Source organism: Chiloscyllium punctatum, chromosome 42, assembly GCF_047496795.1.
Source record: "Chiloscyllium punctatum isolate Juve2018m chromosome 42, sChiPun1.3, whole genome shotgun sequence".
Classification (NCBI taxonomy): domain Eukaryota; kingdom Metazoa; phylum Chordata; class Chondrichthyes; order Orectolobiformes; family Hemiscylliidae; genus Chiloscyllium; species Chiloscyllium punctatum.
This window is the reverse complement of record NC_092780.1, coordinates 44,832,780-44,860,619: the sequence shown is the minus strand read 5'-3', so window position 1 is coordinate 44,860,619 and position 27,840 is coordinate 44,832,780. Positions and strand designations below refer to the sequence as shown.

Genomic DNA, 27,840 nt, shown 5'->3' with positions numbered 1-27,840 from the left:
GAGAAATTAACTGAATTACAACAGAAAGATGAAAAACTAAAGCAGTCACAGGAGAATCGGAGTGTACCCCAGAATGTCACTATCTTAAAAATGATGGTTGAAAAGTGTGGTGCTGGAAAAACACCGCAGGTCAGGCAGCATCCAAGGAGCAGGCGAATCGACGTTTCGGGCATAAGCCCTTCTTCAGGAATGAGGCTGGTGTGCCAAGCAGGCAGAGATAAAAAGTAGGGGGGGGGGGGGAGTTTGGGGGAGGGGCACTGGGAATATGATAGGTGGAAGGAGGTGAGGGTGAGGGTGATAGGCCGCAGAGGGGGTGGGGGCGGAGAGGTCTGGAAGAAGATTGCAGGTCAAGAGGGCAGTGCTGAATCTGGGGGTTGGGACTGAGATAAGGTGGGGGGAGGGGAAATGAAGCTGGAGAAATCTATGTTCATCCCATGTGGGTGGAGGGTTCCTAAGTGGAAGATGAGGCGCTCTTCCTCCAGGCGTCGTGTGGCCAGGGTCTGGCAATGGAGGAGGCCAAGGACCTGCATGTCCTTGGCGGAGTGGGAGGGGGAGTTAAAGTGTTCAGCCACGAGGCGGTTGGGTTGGTTGGTGCAGGTGTCCCAGAGGTGTTCTCTGAAACATTCCGCAAGTAGGCGGCCTGTCTCCCCAATGTAGAGGAGACCACATCAGGTGCAACGGATACAGTAAATGACGTGTGGAGGTGCAGGTGAATTTGCGACGGATATGGAAGGATCCATTGGGGCCTTGGAGGGAGGTGAGGGGGGAGGTGTGGGCGCAAGTTTTCCACTTCTTGCGGTTGCAGGGGAAGGTGCCGGGAGTCGAGGTTGGGTTGGTGGGGGGTGTGGACCTGACGAGGGAGTCGCGGAGGGAGTGGTCTCTCCGGAACGCTGATAGGGGTGGGGAGGGAAATATATCCCTGGTGGTGGGGTCTGTCTGGAGGTGGCAGAAATGACGGAGGATGATACGATGTATCCGGAGGTTGGTGGGGTGGAAGGTGAGGACCAGTGGGGTTCTGTCCTGGTGGCGATTGGAGGGGCGGGTTTCAAGAGCAGAGGTACGGGAAGTGGAGGAGATGCGGTGGAGAGCATCGTTACCCACGTCGAAGGGGAAATTGCGGTCTTTGAAGAAGGAGGCCATTTGGGCTGTTTGGTAGTGGAATTGGTCCTCCTGGGAGCAGATGCGGCGGAGGCAAAGGAATTGGCAATATGGGGTGGTGTTTTTACAGGGGCAGGGTGGGAGGAGGTGTAATCTAGGTAGCGGTGGGAGGTGGTGTAATCTAGGTAGCTGTGGGAGTCAGTTAGTTTGTAGTTAATGTCTGTGTTGAGTTGGTCGCCCGATAGAAACGGAGAGGTCTAGGAAGGGGAGGGAGGAGTCTGAGACGGTCCAGGTAAATTTGAGGTCGGGGTGGAAGATGTTAGTAAAGTGGATGCTCCAACCACACGGGATGAATGTAGATTTATCTAGCTTCCTCATTTCCCCTCCCCCCAGCTTATCTCAGTCCCAACCCCCAGATTCAGCACCACCCTCTTGACCTGCAATCTTCTTCCCGATCTCTCTGCCCCCACCCCCCTCTGCCCTATCACCCTCACCATCACCTCCTTCCACCTATCGTATTCCCACCACCCCCCCCCCCCCCCCCCACCTTTTATTTCAGCCCACTTGGCACACCAGCCTCATTCCTGAAGAAGGGCTTATGCCCGAAGCGTCGATTCTCCTGCTCCTCGGATGCTGCTTGGTCTGCTGTGTTTTTCCAGCACCACACTTTTCAACTCTGGTCTCCAGCACCTGCAGTCTTCATTTCCCCATCAAGACATCATTTTTAAGATCAACTAGGAGAAAGTGGAGACCATGGCAGATGAGAAAATGGGTAAAAGTTCATCAGCTTGTATTACCAGTGGGTTATAGAAAGGAAGTGTTGTGGGTAGCATATGAATTACCAGTGGGAGGTTACTTGGGAGTAAGGAAAATTCCAGCCAAAATACAAAACCTTTTTATTGGCCTGGACTGCATAAAGATGTGGATGAATTTTGCCAGGCATGTTATACGTGTCAAGTAATTGGAAAACAGTAATAAAACCAGCCCCCTTAATACCCGTTCCTTCATTTGAGGAGCCTTTTATAAAGGTTTTGATTGATTGTGTAGGACCCTGAACCAAAGCAAAAAATGGGAATCAGTGTTTGTTGATGATATTAGATATGTCCACTGATTCCAGAGGTCATTCCGTCATACAATATCACAGATTGAAGGATTGTAGAAGAGTTACTCAAATTTTTTACAAGATGCAGATGACCCACAGAGGCGCAATCAGATTGAGTCAAATTTTACATCATCATTATCCAAGGAAGTTGTGGATTGTTAGCAATAAAATAATTCAAATCCATGTGTACTATCCACAATCACAGGGAACATTAGAATGATGGCATCAAACTTTAAAGACTATGTTGAGGGCTTACAGGCAAGACTATCCCAACAATCAGGATAAAGGAATCCCATTTGTTCTTTTTGCAACTGGAGATATACCAAATGAATCAACTAAATTCAGTCTATTTGAATTAATTTTGGGCCATGAGGTCAGAGGACCACTGGAATTAATTAAGGAGCAATAAGTGAGTCAGAGTTCAGAGAGTGCATATTTTGACTATATATCAAATTCTAGGGAACAGTTAACCCTAATCCTAACTCTGCATTTAGAAGTAGCATGGCAAATGATTAACCAGGAGGCAGACAGGAAATCAAAAATTTGATTTTTGAATACCCTCACTATCACACATTTAAAAGCCTGGAATTTTCTCTCTAATGGCATTGTTAATGTAACTATACATCAAGAACTGCAATAGTTCAGAAAGTCACTACCAACTTCAGGATGACAAGTCACATGACTCTGGGTTAATCCAACAGGTTGATTTGAAATAGAGCATAGAACAGTATGTTATAGTACAGGCCCTTCAGCCCTCAATCTTGTGCCAACCTTTTATCATACTGTAAGATCAAACTAATCCTACATGCTCTTCACTTTATTATCATCCATGTGCCTATCCAAAAGTCACTTAAATGTCCCTAATGTATCTGACTCTACTACCACTGCTGGCAGTGCATTCCATGCACCCACCAGTCTGTGTAAAGAACTGACCTCCTGTAAACCTTCCTCCAGTCACCTTAAAATTATGCCCCCTCATGATAGCCATTTCCACCCTGGGAAAAAGTCTCTGGCTATCCACTCCATCTATGCCTCTCATCATCTTCTACCCCTCTATCAAGTCACCTCTCATCCTTCTTCATTTCAATGAGAAAAGTACTAGCTCCCTCAACATTTCTTCATAAGACATGCCCTCCAGTTCAGGCAATATCCTAGTAAATCTCTGCACCCTCTAAAACTTCCACATCCATCCTATAATGAAGCAACCAGAACTGAACACAATGTTCTAAGTGTGGTCTAACCAGGGCTTTATGGAGCTGCAGCATAACCTCTTGGCTCTTAACTTCAATCCTTCTGTTAATGAAATCCAATACATCATATGCCGCCTTAACGACGTGATCAACTTGGGTGGCAGTTTTGAGGGATCTGTGGACGTGGATCCCAAGATTCCTCTGTTTCTCACATTGCCAAGAATCCTGCCTTTGACCCTATATTCTGCATTCAAATTCAACCTTCCAAAATGAATTATTTCACAGTTTTGCAGGTTTTACTCCATCTGCCACTTCTCAGCCCAGCTCTGCATCCTGTCAATGTTCCGTTGCAACCTATAACAGCCCTCCACACTATTTGCCAATTCACCAACCTTCCTGTCAAGAGCAAATTTACAAATACAACCTTCCACTTGCTCATCCAAGTCATTTATAAAATCACAAAGAGCACAGGTCCCAGAACAGATCCCTGTGGAACACCACTGGTCACCAAGCTCCAGGCTGAATACTTTCCATTTTCTACCAACCTTTGCTTTCTATGGGTCAGCTAATTGTGTATTCAGACAGATTTCCATGTCCTATGCCTCCTTACTTTCTGAATGAGCCTACCATGAGGAACTACATACACTGCTCTATCTCCATCAATATGTTTTGTCCTGTTTTCAAAGAACTCAGTAAGTGAGGCAAAACCATGTTGACTATCTGTAATCAAGCTGTTTTTCCAAATAATCATAAATCCAGTCTCTCAGAATCCTCTCCAATAATTTGCCCACCACAGACATAAGACTGACTGACTGGTCTGTAGTTCCCAGGGTTATCCATTTTCCCTTTCTTGAATAACCATATCTTAAACTAATCTAGTCCCATTTGCCATCATTTGGCCCATATCCCTCTAAACCCTTACTATTCATATACCCATCCAGATGCCCTTTAAATGTTGTAACGGTATCAGCCTGCACAGCTTTCTCTGGCAGCTCATTCCAAACATACCTCACCCTCTGCATGAAAAGGTTGTCCCTTAGGCCCCATTTAAATCTTTCTCCTCTCACCCTAAACCTATGCCTTCTAGTTTTGGACTCACAATCCTGGGAGAAAAGAACTTGTCTATTCACGCCCCTCAAGATTTTATAAAGTCACCCCTCAGCCTCCGAAAACGATAATTGAAATAAAACTACATGTATAATCAAAAGCTTAGGTAAAATGAATAAAGGGAATTGTTTAAAAAATAAGATGTCAGCAGAGAACTGATACACAACAGATAAATATCCATTTCATTAAGAAAGAAAATCTCTAAAAAAGCCGCAGCATCCATGGCTAATTGAGGAGGTAAAGAATGATATCAGTTTAAGAGAAATGTGAAAATTAGTGGTAGGCCAGAAGGCTGGGACATTTTTAGATCCCTGCAAAGGGTGAACTTTAAAAAGTAGTTAGTGTGTGACAGGAGAAAGTGAGGACTGCAGATGTGTTTCCTGAAGAAGGGTTCATGCCCAAAACGTCAATTCTCCTGATCCTTGGATGTTGCCTGACCTGCTGCACTTTTCCAGCAACACATTTTCAGCAGTGTGTGACAGGAAACTAGCAAGTAATATAAAAGCTGACTGTAAAAAATGCTGGATTCCTGGAAAGATCCTTGCAGATTGGAAAGCTACAAATGTGACTCCTCAATTCAAGAAACAAGGGAGCCAGAAAGCAGGAAATTATATGCTAATTAGCAAACTCACAGAGCATCTATGGTCTGTATGTTCCAATCAACCCCACTTCCCAGTTGCCAGGCATTTCAAATCCCCCTTCCCCATCCCATTCCCCCAATGACATATCCAACCTGAGCCGCCGCCTCCATCAAAATAAGGCCAAACGTAAACTGGAGGGAGAACACCAGATTTTCCACCTTGGGAGCTTACAACCTTACAGCCTCACCTGACATAGAATTCATCAGTTTTGAGAAGATTTGTAATTCAGGTTGAGATTCTGTACGTAGGTTTGCTCACTGAGCTGGAAGGTTCGTTTTCAGCTGTTTCATCACCATACTAGGTAACAGCATTATTGAGTCTCCAGATGAAGCACTGGTGGCATAGCACACACTTTATGTGTGTTTAGGTTTTCTTGGGTTGGTGATGTCATTTCCTGTGGTGACAATTTTCTGTGGTGATGTCATTTCTCAGGGGTGGTAAATGGGATCTAAGTCAATGTGTTTGTTGATAGAGTTCCAGTTGGAGTGCCATGCTTTTAGAAATTCTCATGCATGTCTCTGTTTGGCTTGTCCTAGGATGGATGTGTTGTCCCAGTCGAAGTGGTGTTCTTCCTCATCCATATGTTAGGATACTAGTGAAAGTGCTGATTTCTTTAGCAACAAACCCTAACAAGCAGAAAAAACATGTCTAGAAACCCTAGCCACTCTCCCCTACTTAGATACTTGGCATTATGGTAGCCTACAAACCCACCAACACACTAAAGCGGCAGCTAATGAACTTGAAAGACCCTATACAGACAACAAGCAAAACTAATATAATTTACAAAACACCTCGCACAACCTGCAACAAACACTACATTGGACAAGTAAGCAGAAAACTAGCCACCAGGATACATGAACATCAACTAGCCACAAAAAGATATGCCCCACTCTCACTTGTATCCTTACATACAGATGAGGAAGGACAACACTTAATTGAAGATCGAGGTTTGTGCGAAGATTTGTAGCTTGGGTGCTCATTGTTGTGGTTCTGTTCGCCGAGCTGGGAATTTCTGGTGTAGACGTTTCGTCCCCTGTCTAAGTGACATCCTCAGTGCTTGGGAGCCTCCTGTGAAGCGCTTCTGTGATCTTTCCTCCGGCATTTGTAGTGGTTTGAATCTGCCGCTTCCGGTTGTCAGTTCCAGCTGTCCGCTGCAGTGGTCGGTATATTGGGTCCAGGTCAATGTGTTTATTGATTGAATCTGTGGATGAGTGCCAAGCCTCTAGGAATGCCCTGGCTGTTCTCTGTTTGGCTTGGACTATAATAGTTGTGTTGTCTCAGTCGAACTCATGTTGCTTGTCCTCTGCGTGTGTGGATACTAAGGATAGCTGGTCGTGTCGTTCGTGGCTAGTTGGTGTTCATGGATGCGGATCGTTAGCTGTCTTCCTGTTTGTCCTATGTAGTGTATTGTGCAGTCCTTGCATGGGATTTTGTACACTATATTGGTTTTGCTCATGCTGGGTATCAGGTCCTTAGTCCTGGTGAGTTGTTGTCTGAGTGTGGCTTTTGGTTTGTGTGCTGTTATGAGTCCTAGTGGTTGCAGTAGTCTGGCTGTCAGTTCGGAAATGCTCCTGATGTATGGTAGTGTGGCTAGTCCTTTGGGTTGTGGCATGTCCTCATTCCGTTGTCTTTCCCTTAGGCATCTGTTGATGAAATTGCGGGGGTATCCATTTTTGGCGAATACATTGTATAGGTGTTCTTCTTCCCCTTTTTGCAGTTCTGGTGTACTACAGTGTGTTGTGGCCCTTTTGAACAGTGTCTTGATGCAACTTCTTTTGTGTGTGTTGGGGTGGTTGCTTTCGTAGTTCAGGACTTGGTTTGTGTGTGTGGCTTTCCTGTATACCTTTGTGATGAATTCTCCGTTCGGTGTTCTCTGTACCATCACGTCTAGGAATGGGAGTTGGTCGTCCTTTTCTTCCTCTCGAGTGAATCTGATTCCTGTGAGTGTGGCGTTGATGATCTGGTGTGTGTTCTCTATTTCTGTGTTTTTAATGATTACAAAGGTGTCATCCACATATCTGACCCAGAGTTTGGGTTGAATTTGCGGTACGACTGTTTGTTCTAACCTTTGCATTACCGCTTCTGCATGAGTCCTGAGATGGGTGAGCCCATGTGTGTGCCGTAGATTTTTTCATATATTTGGTTGTTGAATGTGAAGTGTGTTGTGAGGCACAGGTCCAGTAGTTTGAGTATGCCGTCTTTGTTGATAGGTTCAACGTCCTGTTGTCTGTTCTGTATGTCAAACTATGGGTTTGAATGGGATGTCTGGGGTCAAACTCCCTCTTTTGGTAGGTGTTGGTATCTGCAAGTAGTTGTGCTTTTTGGATGTACTCTGCTTTGTCCAGGATGACCGTCATTCTGCCTTTGTCTGCTGGTAATATAATTATGTCCTTATCGGTTCTTAGTGATTTTAGTGCTTCCCTCTCCTTGGTGTTGAGGTTATGTGTTTGTCTTTTCCTTGTTATCAGGGGTTTGACCCCACTCCACTGCTCAACAATAGGATAAACAACACCTGCCTCACAGCGCCTGAGACCCGGGTTCAATTCCTGCCTCAGGCGACTGACTGTGTGGAGTTTGCACGTTCTCCCCGTGTCTGCGTGGGTTTCCTCCGGGTGCTCCGGTTTCCTCCCACAGTCCAAAGATGTGCAGGCCAGGTGAATTGGCCATGCTAAATTGCCCATAGTGTTAGGTAAGGGGTAAATGTAGATGTAGATGTAGGGGTATGGGTGGGTTACGCTTCGGCGGGGCGGTGTGGACTTGTTGGGCCGAAGGGCCTGTTTCCACACTGTAAGTAATCTAATCTAATCTAATCTAATCTAAACACACTGAGGAATCGACAAAACAACGGACAGATAACCAGGTTTGACCTACAAAGAATGAAACCTGAAAGCAACAACACCCCCAGATTCTATGGATTACCTAAAGTGCACAAACCAGACATCCCACTCAGACCCATAGTATCACTACCAGGGACACCATCACACAAACTGGCTAAAGAACTACAGCAGAAACTGAAACACGTGATCAGCGGATCCAGACAATCTATACAATCAACACAGGAATTCTTGGACATCATCAGAAATATACACAAAGACAAGGAAGAAATCATGGTCTCATTCGATGTAACGGCACTGTTCACCTCTATCAACAAAACCCTAGCCAGAGAAACAATAGCCAACCTGCTGGACATACAGAACAGGCAACAGGATGTTGAACCTATCAACAAAGACGGCATACTCAAACTACTGGACCTGTGCCTCACAACACACTTCACATTCAACATCCAAATATATAAACAAATCAATGGCACACCCATGGGCTCACCCATCTCTGGACTCATAGCAGAAGCGGTAATGCAAAGATTAGAACAAACAGTCTTACCGCAAATTCAACCCAAACTCTGGGTCAGATATGTGGATGACACCTTTGTAATCATTAAAAACACAGAAATAGAGAACACACACCGGATAATCAACGCCACACTCACAGGAATCCGATTCACAAGAGAGGAAGAAAAGGACGACCAACTCCCATTCCTAGATGTGATGGTACAGAGAACACCGAACGGAGAATTCACCATAAAGTTATACAGGAAAGCCACACACACAAACCAAGTCCTGAACTACGAAAGCAACCACCCCAACACACACAAAAGAAGTTGCATCAAGACACTGTTCAAAAGGGCCACAACACACTGTAGTACACTAGAACTGCAAAAAGAGGAAGAAGAACACCTATACAATGTATTCGCCAAAAATGGATACCCCCGCAATTTCATCAACAGATGCCTAAGGGAAAGACAACGGAATGAGGACATGCCACAACCCAAAGGACTAGCCACACTACCATACATCAAGAGCATTTCCGAACTGACAGCCAGACTACTGCGACCACTTGGACTCATAACAGCACACAAACCAACAGCCACACTCAGACAACAACTCACCAGGACAAAAGACCCGATACCCAGCATGGGCAAAACCAATGTAATGTACAAAATCCCGTGCAAGGACTGCACAATACACTGTAGGACAAACAGGAAGACAGCTAACGATCCGCATCCATGAACACCAACTAGCCACGAAACGACACGACCAGCTATCCTTAGTATCCACACACAGATGACAAGCAACATGAATTCGACTGGGACAACACTACTATTATAGTCCAAGCCAAACAGAGAACAGTGTAGGAATTCCTAGTGGCATGGCACTCATCCACAGCACATTGGCCTGGACCCTATATACCGACCACTGCAGCGGACAGCTGGAACTGACAACCGGAAGCGGCAGATTCAAACTACTACAAATGCCGGAGGAAAGATCACAGAAGCGCTTCACAGGGGGCTCCCAAGCACTGAGGATGTCACCTAGACAGGGGACGAAACGTCTGCAACACCAATTCCCAGCTCGGCAAACAGGACCACACCAACGTAATTGAAGATAAAGATATTTGTTGAGTTAGTATTATGGACCAGACTAGATCCCTTCAAGCTCCACACAGATAGTCGCCTGAGGCTGGAATTGAACCACTGCTAACCACTGAGCCACCATGCCACTCCAATTGCTCTTGCTAAAAGAAACCAGGATAAAATATCCTCTTAAAGCCACAACATCATCACACCTCACCCCTTAAAAAAAACTAGGATGAAGGGCTTATGCCCAAAACTTTGATTCTCCTGCTTCTCGGATGCTGCCTGAGCTGCTGTGTTTTTCCAGCACCCTACACTCAACCCTTTAAATATACAAAGGTAGGTTCATTTTTAAAACCTTTAGTTTTACTGTATTAGAGCTGAAAATGTATTGCTGGAAAAGTGCAGCAGGTCGGGCAGCATCCAAGGAACAGGAGAATCGACGTTTCAGGCATACACCCTTCTTCAAGAATCTTAACCTACGCCCTTCTTCAGGAATCTTAAGATTTTAACCTACTGCGAATCCTCTTACAAGGATGCCTTCCTTGAAGAAGCTCTCTTCCTCAGTTCCTTGGATGCTGCCTGACCTGCTGCGCTTTTCCAGCAACACATTTTTAGCTCTGATCTCCAGCATCTGCAGTCCTCACTTTCTCCTCAAAGGCTTGACTGTATTAGTCCAATACAATACATATACATTGCATTGACACTAAGCATGCAAATATTCACTGTGATGATCTATTTCCCTCCATTTTTTTCTGCCACTGACTGTCTGTCTTCCTTCATCCCCCTTGTGAAAACATGTCAGAAATTATGTTTTGTCATCCTGCCATGTGTATAATTTTCAAACTGAATGGCTGCGCTAATAAACTCCATCTCAACAATCTGGAATTTTCTCCTTGAGTTTCTCCAAAAACTTTAAGGGGCTGTGGTCAGTATATACAATCGTCTGAGACATGTTACTGGTAAAATAAATGTTAAAATGTTGCAGCACTGGAACCAAGCTGAAGGTCTCCTTCTCAATATATCCATTGATCATTGTTCAAGTATCTGGAAAAATACCCAATAGGTCTTTTTATCTTCTCATTGTCTACTTGTAGCTCCAACATCCACATCAGTCGCATCGATAGTCACCTTGAATGGCTTTGTGTAATTCGGTATTGCTAATACTGAGGCAGTGGTTAACACAGCTTTCAGACTGTTAAATGCCTTCTGACAGTCCTCCATCCACTGAAATTTTCTGTATTTCTTCAATAGGTCAGTCAGTGGAGCAGCCACACTGCCAAACGTCGGTAAGAATTTCCACTCAAGTTCACTCAATCCCAGGAATCATAGCATTGCTCTCTTCATCGATTGTCATCTGGAAGTTACTTTATTGGTCAGTCTTTGAAATGTGGCTGGCACATCTTTCATACCAAATAGTATGATTTTAAATTGGTATAGTCCATTTGATGTCAAGAAAGCCAAAATTGTCTTTGCCCTTTCAGATAAAGGTAAAGGTACCTGCCAATATCCTCTAAGTGAGTCCAACTTAGAAATATAAGTTGCTTGTCCTAGCTTCTCAATGCAGCCTTTCAAACGTGGAATAGGATATGAATCAGAATTTGTAACTGCATTGACTTTGCAATAGTCCCTACATAATTGTTGAACACCATCTGGTTTTGGCACTGTTGCAATGGGTGATCTCCACTCTCTGACCTCACTTCGATTATATTGTCCTTGGGCATGCATTCACTCTTTTTTTGAACGTGTGCCAACTTTAGAAGGTTGAGCCTAATTGTTGCTTAATTGGAACAGCATTTTCTATTTCAACATAATACAAAATTCAATTAGTACTACCCAGCTTATTTCCACATATCTCCCTGTGTGATTGTAATAACTTTCAGAGTATTTTAATTTTCCTTTGGGAGGTAACTTGGTAATTTATTCCAATTTGCAAGAACTTCCTCATTCAATTTAATTTGAAGAATGTCCAATTCAGAATCCTCTGAACTTGGTTTTTCACGCTGTATTGTAACCAGTAACGCATTCTCCATTTACTTTCCTTCCCTGTCAAAATACCTTTTGGGCATATTCATGTGACATATTCTGTGAGATTTCTTTCTATCTGGCCTTTTTATCAAATAATTTGCTTCACTCAATTTTCTTTTGATTTGAGAAGGTCCACTAAACTATGTGCAAGTAAAAGTAACACTTTATCGTCATGAGCAAAATTGCGACATTTTGATTTCTTGTCTGCTTCCTGTTTCATCATAAACTGTGCTACTTTCAAATGCTGTCTTGCCAACTTCCCAGCTCAAGTTAATCTTTCCCTAAAATTTGACACGTAGTCCAAATGTGTGGTCTCTGAATCTGATCTACCAATTTCTCCTTAATTAATTTCAGTGATCCTCTCACCTCATGCCCAAAAACTAATTCAAATGGACTGAATTTAGTTGATTCATTAGGAGCCTCCCTCGTACCAATGGAATTTCTGTATCCCAATCCTCGAGATAGTTTTGACTATAAGTCCTCAATGTGGTCTTTAAAGTTTGATGTCACCGTCCTAATAGTCCTTGTGATTCTGGATGGTACGTAGTGGACTTGAAGTGTTTTATTTCTAAACTATCTAGAACTTGTTTGACTAACTTTGACATAAAAGTTGACTCTTGATCTGATTGTATCTCTGTGGGTAGTCGACATCTAGCCAAGAATCTGAGTAACTCTATAATCGATTTAGCTATGATACTGCATTAGGGAAGTAGCTATGATACTGCATTAGGGAAGTAAACACGTGGCTAAGGGATTGGTATGCGAAAGAGGGATTCCACTTCATGGGGCATTGGCATCAGTTTTGGAACAGGGGGGATCTGTACCGTTGGGACGGTCTCCACCTGAACCGATCAGGTACCCAATGTTCTAGCGAAGAGGATAAATAGGGTGGTCAGTAGGACTTTAAACTTCTGAGTTGGGGGGAAGGGAAAGTGAAAGCGACAGGGAGTATGGAGTTAAATGGAAAGATAAGCAGCAGGATAGCATTTGTGCAGGCGGATTTAAACTTGAGACAGACTGGGAATGCAGCAAAAAGGAAGGATAACTTAGGACATGTTATGACTTCCAATATCTCTAATGATAAGAAAGTTAGCATTAAGGCACTTTACCTGAATGCACGTAGCATTCGTAACAAAGCAGATGAACTACTGGCACAGATCATCATGAATGATTATGATGTGGTAGGCATCACAGAGACGTGGTTACAGGGGGGTCAGGACTGGCAGTTAAACATCCAAGGATTTTCAACTTATCAAAAAGACAGGAAGGTGGGCAGAGGGGGCGGGGTTGCCTTGTTAGTTAAGAACAAAATTAAATCTATGGCCCTGAATGACATAGCATCGGATGATGTGGAGTCTGTGTGAGTGGAATTGAGGAACTACAAAGGCAAAAAAACCATAGTAGGAGTTATGTACAGACCTCTTAAAAGTGGTCAGGACCAGGGGCGCAACATGTACCGGGAAATAGAGAAGGCATGTCAGAAAGGCAAGGTCACGGTGATCATGGGAGACTTCAATATGCAGGTGGACTGGGTAAATAATGTTACTAGTGGATCCAAAGAAAGGGAATTCATGGAATGCTTACAGGATGGCTTTTTGGAACAGCTTATCATGGAACCCACAAGGGAGCAGGCTATTCTGGACCTAGTGCTATGTAATGAACCAGATTTTATAAAAAATCTTAAAGTAAGGGAACACTTAGGAAGCAGCGATCATAATATGGTAGAGTTCAGTCTGGAGTTTGAAAGAGACAAGGCAAAATTGGATGTAATGGTGTTACAGTTAAATAAAGGTAATTATGAGGGCATGAGAGAGGAACTGACAAAAATAGACTGGAAGCAGAGGCTCTCGGGGAAGACAGTAGAGCAAAAATGGCAGGCGTTTGTGGGTATAATTGAGGACACTGTACAGAGGTTCATCCCCAAGAAAAGAAAGATTATCCGGGGAGGGATTAGACAGCCATGGCTGACAAAGGAAGTCAGGAAATCTATCAAAGAAAAAGAGAGATCCTATAAAGTGGCCAAGAGCACTGAGAAATCAGAAGATTGGAAAGGCTACAAAAACAGAGGATAACAAAGAGAGTAATAAGAAAGGAGAGGATCAAATATGAAGGTAGGCTAGCTAGTAATATTAGAAATGATAGTAAAAGTTTCTTTCAATACATAAGAAACAAACGACAGGCAAAAGTAGACATTGGACCACTTCAAACTGATGCTGGAAGCCTGGTGATGGGAGATAAGGAAATAGCAGGAGAACTTAATAAGTACTTTGCATCAGTCTTCACAGTGGAAGACATGAGTAATATCCCAACAATTAAAGGGAGTCAGGGGGCTGAGTTGAGTATGGTTGCCATTACAAAAGAGAAAGCGCTAGAAAAGCTAAAAGGTCTTAAAATTGATAAATCTCCTGGCCCCGATGAGCTACATCCTAGAGTTCTGAGAGAGGTGGCTGAGGAAATAGCGGAGGCGTTGGTTGAGATCTTTCAAAAGTCACTGGAGTCAGGGAAAGTCCCGGATGATTGGAAGACCGCTGTTGTAACCTCCTTGTTCAAGAAAGGATCAAGACAAAAGATGGAAAATTATAGGCCAATTAGCCTAATATCGGTTATTGGTAAAATTCTAGAATCCATCATTAAGGATGAGATTTCTAAATTCTTGGAAGAGCAGGGTCGGATTAGAACAAGTCAACATGGATTTAGTAAGGGGAGGTCATGCCTGACAAACCTGTTGGAATTCTTTAAAGAGGTGACAAGTAGGTTAGACCAGGGAAACCCAGTGGATGTGGTCTACCTAGACTTCCAAAAGGCCTTTGATAAGGTGCCACACGGGAGGCTGCTGAGCAAGGGGAGGGCCCATGGTTTTTGAGGTGAGCTACTGGTATGGATTGAGATTTTGGCTGTCTGACAGAAGGCAGAGAGTTGGGATAAAAGGTTCTTTTTCGGAATGGCAGCCGGTGACAAGTGGTGTCCCGCAAGGTTCAGTGTTGGGGCTGCAGCTGTTCACATTATATATTAATGATCTGGATGAAGGGACTGGGGGTATTCTAGTGAAGTTTGCTGATGATACAAAGTTAGGTGGACAGGCAGGTAGTACTGAGGATGTGGGGAGGCTGCAGAAGGATCTAGACAGTTTGGAAGAGTGGTCCAGGAAATGGCTGATGGAATTCAATGTGAGCAAATGCGAGGTCTTGCACTTTGGAAAAAAGAATACAAGCATGGACTACTTTCTAAACGGTGAGAAAATTCGTAAAGCCAAAGTACAAAGGGATCTGAGAGTGCTAGTTGAGGATTCTCTAAAGGTAAACATGCAGGTTGAGTCCGTGATTAAGAAAGCAAATGCAATGTTGTCAATTATCTCAAGAGGGTTGGAATATAAAAGCACCGTTGTGCTACTGAGACTTTATAAAGCTCTGGTTAGGCCCTATGTGGAGTGCTGTGTTCAGTTTTGGTCCCCAGACCTCAGGAAGGACATACTGGCACTAGAGCGTGTCCAGCGGAGATTCACACAGATGATCCCTGGAATGGTAGGTCCAACATATGAGGAACGGCTGAGGATCCTGGGATTGTATTCATTGGAGTTTAGAAGATTAAGGGGAGATCTAATAGAAACTTACAAGATATACATGGCTTGGAAAGGGTGGAGTCTAGGAAATTGTTTCCATTAGGCGAGGAGACTAGGACCCGTGGACACAGCCTTAGAATTAGAGGGGGTAAGTTCAGAACAGAAATGCAGAGACATTTCTTCAGCCAGAGAGTGGTTGGCCTGTGGAATTCATTGCCGCAGAGCGCAGTGGAGGCTGGGACGCTAAATGTCTTCAAGGCAGAGATTCATAAATTCTTGATGTCACAAGGAATTAAGGGCTACGGGGAGAATGCGGGTAAATGGATTGAAATGCCCATCAGCCGTGATTGAATGGCGGAGTGGACGTGATGGGCCGAATGGCCTTACTTCCGCTCTTATGTCTTATGGTCTTATTAGCTTATAATACAATGGCCTCTGGATATCTAGGTGACGCCACTATTATGGTCAGCAAATACTGATTCCCACTTTTTGTTTTAGGTAGGGGTCCTATGCAATCAATTAACACCACTGTAAAAGGTTCCTCAAATACAGGAATGGGTATTAAGGGTGCTAGTTTTATTGCTGCCTGCAGTTTTCCAAGTAACAACCATGTATAACATGTCTGGCAAAATTCAACCACATTCTTATGCGGTCCAGGCCAATAAAAAGGCTTTTGTATTTTGGCTTGAGTTTTCCTTATTCCCTAATGACCTCCCATATGCTACCCGGAAAGCTTTCTTTCTATAACCCACTGGCAATACAACTTGATGAACCTTTTGCTCATTTTCTCATCTGCCAGTGTATGTGATGGTCTCCATTTTCCCATCAAGACATTATTTTTAAGGTAGTGACATTCTGGGATACACTCAGATTCTTCTGTGAATTTTTTTGTATGACTGCTTTAGTTTTTCATCTTTCTGTTATAATTCAGTTAATTTCTCTGATCTAAAAATATCTAATTTGCCTTCCACCAGTTTTTTATTCCTTTGACAGGTCAAAGAGGATTGTAAAGGATTGTGGCTAGCAGCGTTCTTAAATGGTGCATCTGGAATATCAGAGGGATTCATTCACCAGTTAAAAGGAAAAAGGTGTTGTCGAGCCTTAGAAAGGAGAGGGTGGATGTTGCCCTGTTGCAGGAGATTCTATCTCAATGACGAGGAACCTTTGAAGTTACAGCATGGTGGGGTTGATTGGGTGTTTTTCTCATCCTTTAACACTAAGAAAATGGGGTGGCCATAGTTCTCTGATGAATATGGTTGGTTTGTTATCCTTAAGGCCCTAATATGTGGCGAGGATTATGATATTTAGAATGTCTATTGTCCTCTGACCCACCCCCTTAAATGTCTGGCTGATGCACTATCTAAGCCGATGGCCTTGGCATTGCGGCATTTTATTTTTAGATTAGATTAGATTACTTACAGTGTGGAAACAGGCCCTTCGGCCCAACAAGTCCACACCGCCCCGCCGAAGCGCAACCCACCCATACCCCTACATTTACCCCTTACCTAACACTACGGGCAATTTAGCATGGCCAATTCACCTGACCTGCACATCTTTGGACTGTGGGAGGAAACCGGAGCACCCGGAGGAAACCCACGCAGACATGGGGAGAATGTGCAAACTCCACACAGTCGGTCGCCTGAGGCGGGAATTGAACCCGGGTCTCTGGCGCTGTGAGGCAGCAATGCTAATCACTGTGCCACCGTGCTGCCCACCAGGGGGGCGGGACTTTAATTGCCTTATGGATCCTGTGCTGGATAGAATGCCCAAAGGCCCCCCAAAGTTTTCTCCACATTCTAAGCAGTTGTAGAACTGGGGTTGGTGGACGTTTGGAGCTGTCTCCACCCCACTGGCAGGAACTTCACATTCTTTTCCAATTCTCATAAGTGCCACACAAGGATTGATTTTTTCCTAACTCCTACAGCTCTTCTGGATATGGTGGTATCTTGTTCGATTGGGAATATTGCTATCTATGATCATGCAGCAGTGTATTTAATGGTTAAGGTTAAGGATGATGCAATGGGCTCACGGTACTGGCGAATGGATCCCTTCATCCTCAGGGACAGCAAGTTTGTAGAATACTTCTCTCGGGAATTTGAAGCTTTTTTGGCCACCAATGCTGGTACGGTTGGTGATCTATCCATTCTTTGAGAGACTGCTAAGGCCTATGCTAGAGGGATTATTATCTCATACTCTGCCAGCCAGAAGCGACAGAAGGGACAGCAGCAACATCTGCTCAAGGCACACCTGGAGGCAGCTGAGACACCATATTACAGTAGACTGTTAGTGACTAAGTTGCAGCGGATCACAACTCTCCAATCCACATAAAACTCCATGTTCACGCATACAGGCAGGAAGGAACTTTCCTTTGTGAAGCAGAGGCTGTTTGAGCATGGTGACAGGCTGGGTAAATATTTGGCATATTGCCTCCCAGTCTATTACTTCTATCAGGGAAGGGAATGGGACTGTCAGCTGTAATGCTAAAAGATCAATGCAGTGTTTCGGAGGTTCTATTCTGAACTGTATCAGTCTGAATGCTGTGAGGATAGACGAGATAAGATGGAGTCTTTTTTTAGGAATCTGGATCTTTCTGGTGTGTCTCTCCTTAAGGCTAGGTTAACAGCGCAAGTGATACAGGAGGCGTTGAGGCAACTTCAAAGTGGAAAGGTGCCCAGCCCTGACGGTTTGCCCAGTCAGTTTTATAAAGAATTTGTAAACATACTGTCAGGACCAATGCTAGACATGTATAACTATTCATATAGTCGGGATTGTCTCACGCCATCCTTGAGAGAAGCAAATATCTTTCTTATCCTCAAGAAAGGGAAAACCCTGGAAGACTGTGCTTCTTACAGACCCATCTCGCTCTTAAATTCTGATTTTAAAATTTTATTGAAGACTTTGAGGGTGGAAGGGGTGCTACCCTCTATTGTTAAAGATGATCAGACAAGCTTTATAAAGGGTTGCTGATCCTCTAGTAATGTTATGAGGTTGCTTAACATGATTCAAGTGTTCCAGCAACAATCTGATCAAGAGTTGGTGGTTTCCTTGGATGTGGAGAAGGCATTGGACCAGGTGGAATTGCTGTATCTTTTGGAGCGGTTTGGCTTCGGTGAAGTGTTTACTCGATGGATAAGGGTCCTTTACAATAATCTTCTGGCGGCGGTTCTCTCTAATGGTATACGGTCTGATCATTTTAACATTGGTAGGGGCAGTTGGCAAGGCTGTCCCCTCTCACCTTTGCTCTTCGCGTTAGTGATTGAGCCACTGGCAGAGGTTATTTGTGGGGACCTTAATATGGCTGCCCCAAAGGTGGGTTCGAAGTTGCAGAAGATTACACGATATGCAGATGATGTTGTAATTTTTCTCTTGAACCTGGCAATCTCGGTGCCCTGATTGATACAGTGTATTAATTCATTTGGTTCTTTCTCAAGTTACAAGATCAATGTTTCAAAGTGGAAGGCTATGCTTAAGGGGGTCTTAGGGTCTTAGGGTCTGATGTGGAAGGTGGGTTCCCCTTTAAGTGGGCATAGGGAGGTTTTCTTTACTTGGGCCTCTCTGCTGCCCCTGGCTTTGATCAGTTGTTCAAGGCTAATTTTGTTCATTTCTTTGACAAGATTAAACAAGACCTTCAAAGATGGAGGGCCCTTCCAATATCATGGTTGGGTCAAGTCGCTCTTATTAAAATGAATGTTCTTCCTCGCTTATTGAATCCTTTGCAGATGCTCCTTTTGATCTTTCCAAGGCAAACATTTCAGAAATTGAATGGCTGGTTCTTTTATTTGGTGCTATAAGCGGCACCTTATTAAGCTTATGAAACTACAATTGCCCCAGGGATTGGGGGGAGTGGACCTCCTGGACATTAGACGATATCAACTGAACCTTTTGTAAATGATTGAGCCTATGATGACTCGGTGTTGGCATGGTTGGATATTGAGGCCACCCAGACGGTGTTCTCTTATTGACCAGCTGCTTTTAGATAAAATGAGGACAGTGGTGGAACATTACTGTAATCCACTAGTTACTAACATGGTCAAAGCATGGAGGGCAGATGGAGGGTAATATGTCTAAAACATCTTTTCTTACTCCCATAGTTGGTATGTCAGGTTTCCAGCCAAGGACAATGATCCCAGGTTTAAATCCTGGGCGGATAGGGGAGTCTCTTGATTGCAACATCGGTTTGAGGTGAACCATTGGTGTTGTTTCATCAAATAACTCAGACATATAGATTGTCGAGTCGGGACCTCTTCCATTTCTTGCAGATCAGACATTTTATCCAAAAGGAAACCACGTTTTTGACTGAATATTATAGATCTGATACAGAAAAGAGGGTGCTTCAGGCTAAGAGCACTCTTTTGAGTGAGTACAGAGGAACCTCAATTATCCTAACAAGATGGGCGGGTAATATTTTGTTCGAATAATTGATTATTCAGTTAATTGATTCAATAACTCTCCTCTGAGGCTCAGAGTTATCTGAAGTTTCCTTTTTCCTTGTTCTTCCTGCCTTGCTCCCTCTCTCTGTCTCAGGGTTTGTTTCTGAGCAGCATTGCTGAAGCCTCCGCGCACGCCTACCACCCCACCCACCCACACACACACACACACATCCATACACACACACATATATATATATATATATATCTCACACACGCACACACACATAAATATATCTCACACACACAGACACACACACACACATATATATATATCTCACACACAGACACACACACAGACACACACACATATATATCACAAGCACACACACAGACGGACACACACACACACACCAGTTCGATGGGACTGACACAATAAGCCTGCTCCATGTTCAGGAGGCTAGGCAGCAGCACACTGCATGCAACCCCCAACCCTGTCTGACCTGGCCGACCTGACCCCATTAGCCCTGTGAGCCCCCATCCACCCCCGGAGCAGCCAGACTGGACACGAACAGCAAGATTGCTGCTGCCTTTGGGGTGTGTGAGTCTCCAAGTAGCGTGCGTACACATGCATACAAACGTGCACACGCGCAAAGCCACGCATACAACTTTTTACTGCAACTTTTTGACAGGTTCCACCTTTGCCCTGTGCAGGACAATGTTAGAGGGATTATCTGGGGAAGTGGGGTTTAGGGTACACCCCTCTGTAGAATTCCAGGGCAAGTGTGGGGAGAGGGAGGAGTGGGGGAGGTCAGTCATTTGGAGAGTGTACCTGGGCTCCCATATCCGATGTCCAGGACTGTTCTCGGCAGCATTTCAGTAAGCTGAGTTCACTTTTAATCACTGTAAACAAAAGACGCGATCAGTGTTGGTAACACCACTTTGATGTAATGTTTCTATTGGGACATTGAAATCTTCTTCAGATAATCTGAAATTCAGATAATTGATATTCAGATAATCGAGGTTCCTCTGTACTCTCTATCATTTGTTGGGGAGAGATTCCTCGGGTGACATTGAGTGTCTATGTGAGGTCTGGGAGGGAGAGTTAGGAGCTGAGATCACTTGTGAAAATGCAAGGAGGATTTCGATATGTAATAGGACCCAGTTAAAGTCTCTTCATAGGGCTCATCTGGCCCCAGACCATCTTGCAAAATTTATGCAGGGTGTGTCTTCAATGTATCCCAAGTGTAAAATAAATACAGGTACCCTCACTCATTGTCTGTGGTCCTACCACAGGCTCTGTATGTATTGGAGTGCTGTGGCAGGAGTAATAGAGGAGGTCTTGGGGACCAAAGTCAAGGTGGACCTGGTCTCTTTGCTCCTGGGTTTGCCAAATTTACCTCCCTTAGATGTACAGGAGAAGAAGCTTTTTAACATCCTCACTTTTTATACGAGGAAGAACATTCTGATGTGCTAGGTGTCTGAGAACCCCCTGGGTCTGTCGGGGTGGTGTAACATTAATTATGGAATGCATTCCTTTGGACTTTCTTACAAACATGGTGCATCAGAAAACAGACATGTTTTACAAGATTTGGCAGCCCTTTTTGAATTATTTGAAAGCAGATCTGTCCGCCATTTTGATTAGGCTTTTGTCTAGCCATGGTGGTTTGGTCTGATAAATCTAAGGCTATGAGTGGAAGAATTTCAACAAATGTGGATTTAATAATTGATGCTGTCGAAGGTTGAGAGCTATGGTCTTGTTGAGCTGAGCAGTGTTACTTATTTCTTTATTGATTTGTAGTAAGTGTAGTTTTGATTTCTTTTGTAGAGTAGTATCGTAGTTGATTTATTGTTTATTGGTGTTTTTGATGTAATGATGCTATGTTTTAATGTTTCTGTAACTTTCTAATTTTGTAAAGAAAAATTCTTCAATAGAAATTTTTTTTTTAAAATGGGACATCTGTGATGGGGTAGATGGTACAGAGAGCCGATGACAAAAGAGATGACGGTCTAAGGCAAGATACAGAGAATGAATCGAGAGGAGGTGTAAATATCTCACTAACAGCAGCTGCCAACTGAGAAGCCATGACTGGTGGTTAAGATCGGAAATTGTTTAGATTAGATTAGATTACTTACAGTGTGGAAACAGGCTGTTCAGCCCAACAAGTCCACATTGACCCTCTGAAGAGCAACCCACCCAGACCCATTCCCCTCCTACGTTTACCCCTTCAACTAACACTACGGGCAATTTAGCATGGCCAATTCACCTGACCTGCACATTTTTGGACTGTAGGAGGAAACCAGAGCACCCGAAGGAAACCCACGCAGACACGGGGAGAATGTGCAAACTCCACACAGACTGTTGCCTGAGGCGGGAATTGAACCTGGGTCTCTGGCGCTGTGAGGCAGCAGTGCTAACCACTGTGCCACCATGCTGCCCATCATTGTTGAATTTCATGTTGAGTCTAAAAGACTGTGAAGTGCTGAACTGAAAGATTAACTGCTGTTCCTCAACCTCCAATGAGTTTCATTGGTACAGGTTGAGGACAGAGTGCTGGAGGGAAAAGAATTAAAGTGGCAGGAGAGTGGGTAATCAGATTTATGTTTGTCTGCTGAGCAGAGACATTCAATGAATGTGGAATCTTTAATTGAAAGAACAGTAAGCAGCTTGCTGATGTATTTTCACTTTAGTGAGCTAAGGGGGGGAGAGATGGGAGCAGGGGCAGGGACAACATTTTTCTTTCAATGAACCGGACTCTTCATCTCAGTTAAGTGGGTCATAACCAATAGCTGGGATCCAGTTTAATGCATTTCCAGTCTATCTCCTTTCAAAGAGTATGGAGCAGAAACAAGGATACTGGGTGAGGCTCCTAGCTCCCTAACTACAGGCCAGGAACAAAATCCCAGGTTAGTATTCTCTATTCTAGTCAGGGCAGGAATCAGGAGCAGGGCAGAGGTTCAGCTGTTTGATCATGGGCAGGGATCAGATTAGAATGCTCTCTCTGAGTCTCAGGGTCAATAAGCTTAGACCAGGAGTAGGAAAACTGGGCAATGTTTTGAACCAGGCAATTTGGTAATGATGAAGACTAAGAGACTGACCAATCAGGAGGGGCTCTTCCTGATATTCCTTCCTCAATCCTAGAGTCAGTGAGTAAGCAACACTGCCATGGCCCCTCCAATGATCCCTCTGTCATTTTGACAACAGCGGGAAGTGACTAATATCAGAAATTGCAGCTACCGGTCCTTCTCAATCTTAGGCCAATGGATTATAATCAGGAGCAGGAAGGCTCCTGATGTTTCTTACCTCAACCTTGGGGACTAGCAAGAGCTATTTTTTAAAAAGGGCAGGGTATGATTCAGATGCCAAATTGTGCAGATTAGAATGTGTTGCACTTGCTAGATTACACACTGTCAGTACAGGTTCAGATATGGGATTACTTTGGTCGGGAGCTGCGTGCACTATGGATGGGAGTTGCATATGCTCTTAGCTAGGAGCTGTGGATACTGCTCCTGGGAACTATTTACACTCTGGCTGTGAGTGATAATACACTCTGCCTAGGAGCTGTGCACACTGTGGGTGTTGGGGACAATGTACGTTCTGGATTATAGCAATGCACATGAAATGGCTTAGGTTTTGGAAGGCACCTGAAGTCTCTCATACTGAAAGTGGTGACCATCTCTCTCAGATGGTGGCCACATCTGAGGCTGTTGCTAAACTGCCACAGCTCCTGCCCAGTAAGCTGCCAGCCTAGAGTATTGGAGACTCAGTAGCAGCTAGTACTGGCACTGCAGCTGGAGAAGATGGGCAGAGCTGTGGGCAGGTGGCTGATAGCCTAAGCCTGTTGAGGCAGGATTCTTGCTTAGGGAATGGTGCTGGTGTCACAAGTCCTGGCCTCTGATGTAGTTTAGACTACAGTGTGGAAACAGGCCCTTCGGCCCAACAAGTTCACACTGAACCACTGAAGCGCAACCCACCCATACCCCTACATTTACCCCTTACCTAACACTACGGGCAATTTAGCATGGCCAATTCACCTGACCTGCACATCTTTGGACTGTGGGAGGAAACCGGAGCACTTGGAGAATGTGCAAACTCCACACAGACAGTTGCCTGAGGTGGGACTTGAACCTGGGTCTCTGGCGCTGTGAGGCAGTAGTGCTAACCACTGTGCCACCGTGCCGCCCAGCTTTCCTCAGTGCTTCAGTGCAGGCCCAAAAAATAAACCTGTATGCCTTGACAACAAGTGCCCCTGCACCACCCCGCCCTCCCCACCCCCCCACCCCCCCCCCCCAGCACCACCACCACCAGCCTCACCGTACCCAGAGTTCACTGGGAGACTGAGAGGACCATTTCTGGCAAAATACCTGCACAGGCAAGTACAGCTCATCTAACTGAGATCCTGTGAGGCAATACATCTGTCACATCTCAAACTCTTGTTGTGAAGGGCACATGGAACCTAGACTAACTTTTCCATGATATTATAAAGCTCTATATCACTGAGCATGGTCAACTTTAGAATAACCTAGAAGAAATTTGCATCAGGCTAGACTGCAATGTTCTCTCAGGAGCACATGGATATGAATACTCTCTAATGTAACAAGAGGTCTTTTACTGTACCTAAACAATTTTGTTTAATTAATAACAAATGATGTTACTTTGAAGTCCAAGCATGAATACTTTGCTTCCTCCTTGACCTGAACTCAGCATGGCATCAATTCATTAAAGACCTGAACTCTGAACTCGCAATCAATAAGAGACCTGAACTCAACATGGCATCAATCAATAAAAGACCTGTGACAAATAGCATCGCTCCCCCAGCAGTGTCCATTTTCAGCCTGCTTGGTTCTAGCCAAAACCTTGATCAGCAGTTTGGATGCATTCTCCTTTCTGTTTAATTCATTCACAGGTTGTAGGCAGCAGTGACTAGACCTGTATTTATTTCCCCTTACTAAAATCACCCTTGTGGATGTGACTGTGAGATTGAATCACTGCAATCCATGTGGGTACACTCTACTGTTGGCAAGGGACTACCAAGATTTTGACTATGGCAATGAAGAAATGGTGAGAAATTAAGATGTGTGGCTTGATTTCACACTTGCAAGTGATGGTGTTCCCCTGCACCTTTACTAAGTACTTGGGAGGGTGGTTACTGCAGTGCAAACAGTTGACATTGAACATCAGTCGAGATTTCGATGAAGGATGGATACCAGTGCGATCTGGCCTGTTTCCATGATGCAGATCATGGGATTTGGCTGTGGTGTTGCAAACAAAGAACAAAGAACATTAAAGCAAAGGAACAGGCCCTTCGGCCCTCCAAATCTGTGCCAATCCAGATCCTCTATCTAAACCTGTTGCCTGTATCACTCTGTTCCCTGCCCATTCATGTATCTGTCTAAATACATCTTAAATGATGCTATCATGCCCGCCTCTACACCTTTGCTGTCATTCCAGTTACCTACCACCCTCTGCATAAAGAACTTTCCACACATATCTCCCTTAAACTTTTCCCCTCTCCCCTTGAACTCGTGACCCCTAGTAATTCAGTCCCCCACTTTGGGAAAAAGCTTCTTGCTATCCGCCCTGTCTATATGTCTCATGATTTTGTAGACCTCAATCAGGCCCCCATTAGTAACTTCCATTTTACTAATGAAAATAATCCTAATCTACTCAACCTCTCTTCATAGCTAGTGCCCTCCATATCAGGCAACATCCTGGTGAACCTCCTCTGCACCATCTCCAAAGCATCCACATCCTTCTGGTAATGTGGTGACCAGAACTGTACGCTGTTTTCCAAGTTGCTCAGTTTGATGTTGCTAACCTGTGAGAATAATGTTGGATCTTTTCTTTATGATTGAGCTTTTGTCTCATTGTACAACCTGATCTGTCAAATGTAAGGTTACATTTGATTGGATCCATTAATCAATGGCCAGCGAACTGCTTGGGTCATTTGCTGGTCGCATTGAGTTATTGAACAGCTGAACTCCTGTGATTGACATTTTATTTAATTTCATGTTCTTGTGAATAGCAGAGTGTTACCGCAATACCTCTCTGTCCCCAATCATCACATTTGTTAAACACAGCAGAGAAACACAACTTACTTGAGCACGATTTAAATATAAGTAAAAACTGAAAGAACTACAGATGCTGTAAATCAGAAATGAAAACAGAAATGCTGGAAAAGCTCAGCAGGTCTGGCAGCATCTGTGGAGAGACAACAGAGTGAATGTTTCAGGTCGAGTGACCCTTCCTCAGAACTGATGGAGATTCTGAGGAAGGGTAACTCAGCCCAAAATATTAACTCTGATTTCTCTCCACAGATGCTGCCAGGCCTGCTAAGCTTTTCCAGCAATTTCTATTTTTGTTAAATATAAGTAGTTGTTTGACAGTAAAGAACTTGAATACTGATGAGAAAAGACAGATTTTGTCAAAGGTCTTGCACTCATTATATCTGCTCACGAGAAAAACAGAAGTAATTGGAAAACAACATCTATAAGAGATTTGATGGTTTGTAGCTAATTGTCAAAATTTGATTACATTTTGAACAAGACAGTCTAACTCTGATCTGTCAAGACATATAGTAATACACAAAAGTCTGTTCTTTGCAGAGGAAGAACATTGCACCTGTTTCCATTCAACACAATAGTTACCAGTCATTTTCTGATTCATTTCTCACTGAAATGCTTTGACCAATCAGAGTCAACAAAATTTAAACAAAGCTTGGCAGCCATTATTAACTAGTGCATTCTCCACAGCAAGGCCTCTACCAACAAGGGTCCATTTGGCAACCAACTATCTCTCATTCAGTATAAGTGCTGTTTTATTTTTAATTTGGATTTTTCACGAATTGTCCTGATTGGTATAAGAAAAAAGAACCTTTGACAAAATTTGACATCAATACTTAAATAGATGTGTAAATACAGAAAATCAAAGAACTGATATTTATTTACATAAGTGACTGATTTTAACAATGTAATGATGACGAAAAGGTGCTAAAGTTTATATATGATATTGCCATCAGGCAGTGCAGTTATAGCCACATAATTGGTTTGCAGTGCAGCAGCTCTGTTCTCAGGTTTTATATTGAGGGTTTTGACTCCATGTTGAATTCCCCCTTGTGCTCAGTGCTCAGTGACTTCAGACAGTCTCTGCACCTGATCCTCTTTGCCCTCAACAATAAGTTGTACACGATCACAGCCAAGACTCCACCGAGCATGGGTCCCACCCAAAAAATCTGCAACAACACAACAGATGCAATTTAATTTCTCAAGCTGCAGCCTGTGATCTGAGCTGGTCAGTGTAAAACGATAAATAAAACATCCTGAAGTTAACAATCTTCTGTGTGCAAAGCTGCAGCAGTTTAATTCTTTGGTGGAAGCTGTATAATTATTGATAAGTCTCAAAGAGGCAATTGCTACTTTGCCCATGACAAGCTGAAGAATGAGAGGACAATGCAGGGCAGTACTTCTGCCTCACAGTGCCAGGGATTTGGGTTTGATACCAGCCTTGGGAGACTGTGCACATTTTCCCTGTGTCTATGTGAGTTTCCTCCGGGTGTTCTGGTTTCCTCCCACAGTCCAAAGATGTGCAGGTCAGGTGGATTGGCCATGCTAAATTGCCCATAGTGTTCAGGGATGTGGAGGCCAGGTGAATTAGTCATGGGAAATGCAAGCTTACAGGAATAGGATAGGGGCATGGGTCCGGGTGGGATGCTGTTTGGAGGGGCGGTATTGACTCAATGGGATGAATGGCCTGCTTCTACACTATAGGGATTCTCTAATGTGATCCATCCTTCTCAACTGAGAGACAGTTACCTTGGCCAATCCTAATCACTCACATCATGGCCATGTATTAGTCCACACTTTGAGCAGGGAAAGGTTGGCAGTGGGATGTGACTTTAAATTTGAGAGTTGAATCTGAGAAGGTTATTGGGGGTTGAGTCAGCTCCTTTGGCAGGGACTTAGTCAGCTCTCCGTGAAGCCAAAATTAGGACTTTATCTTGGGTTTGACCAGATGATGAAATGATTGACATTTGGGATTGGATTTTCATATGGGAGGTGGGAATCAGGAGATGGGACGATCCCAAAGTCACTATCCGACCTCTTTCTCAAGATTTCCAGCAGCTGGGATTGTACAGCTTCAGGACTAAGTCATGTGGAGCAGGGATCTCCTGTGTTAGGCCCAAGATGAGCCATGTCCTGTCAAGCAGGTTAAAAGGCTTTCCCAAAATATGTCAGCCTGATGTTCCCAAGGCAATCAGCATCCTGTCTGACCACTTTAAATCCAGCTCTACCTAACCTGTCACTCCCTGTCCTCACTATCCCCTCACTGCTCCACCC

General features: G+C 44.0%; 1 protein-coding gene across 2 annotated transcripts in view; it reads right to left on the bottom strand.

Moving 5' to 3' along the window:
• The window catches only part of LOC140465923 (aquaporin-2-like), a 72,100-nt gene that overhangs the window by 8,264 nt on the left and 35,996 nt on the right, over positions 1–27,840 (bottom strand). Inside the window, exon 4 of one of the 2 annotated variants that reach the window (XR_011955189.1) lies at positions 20,336–20,406. Coding sequence is in view for 1 of the 2 variants with exons in the window: in XM_072561880.1 (XP_072417981.1) it covers positions 26,580–26,735 (156 nt within the window). In the remaining variant the exon portion in view is untranslated. Of the gene's footprint in view, positions 1–20,335; positions 20,407–25,490; positions 26,736–27,840 lie in introns of those variants that run through there. The other variant, XM_072561880.1, reaches the window with a different exon arrangement.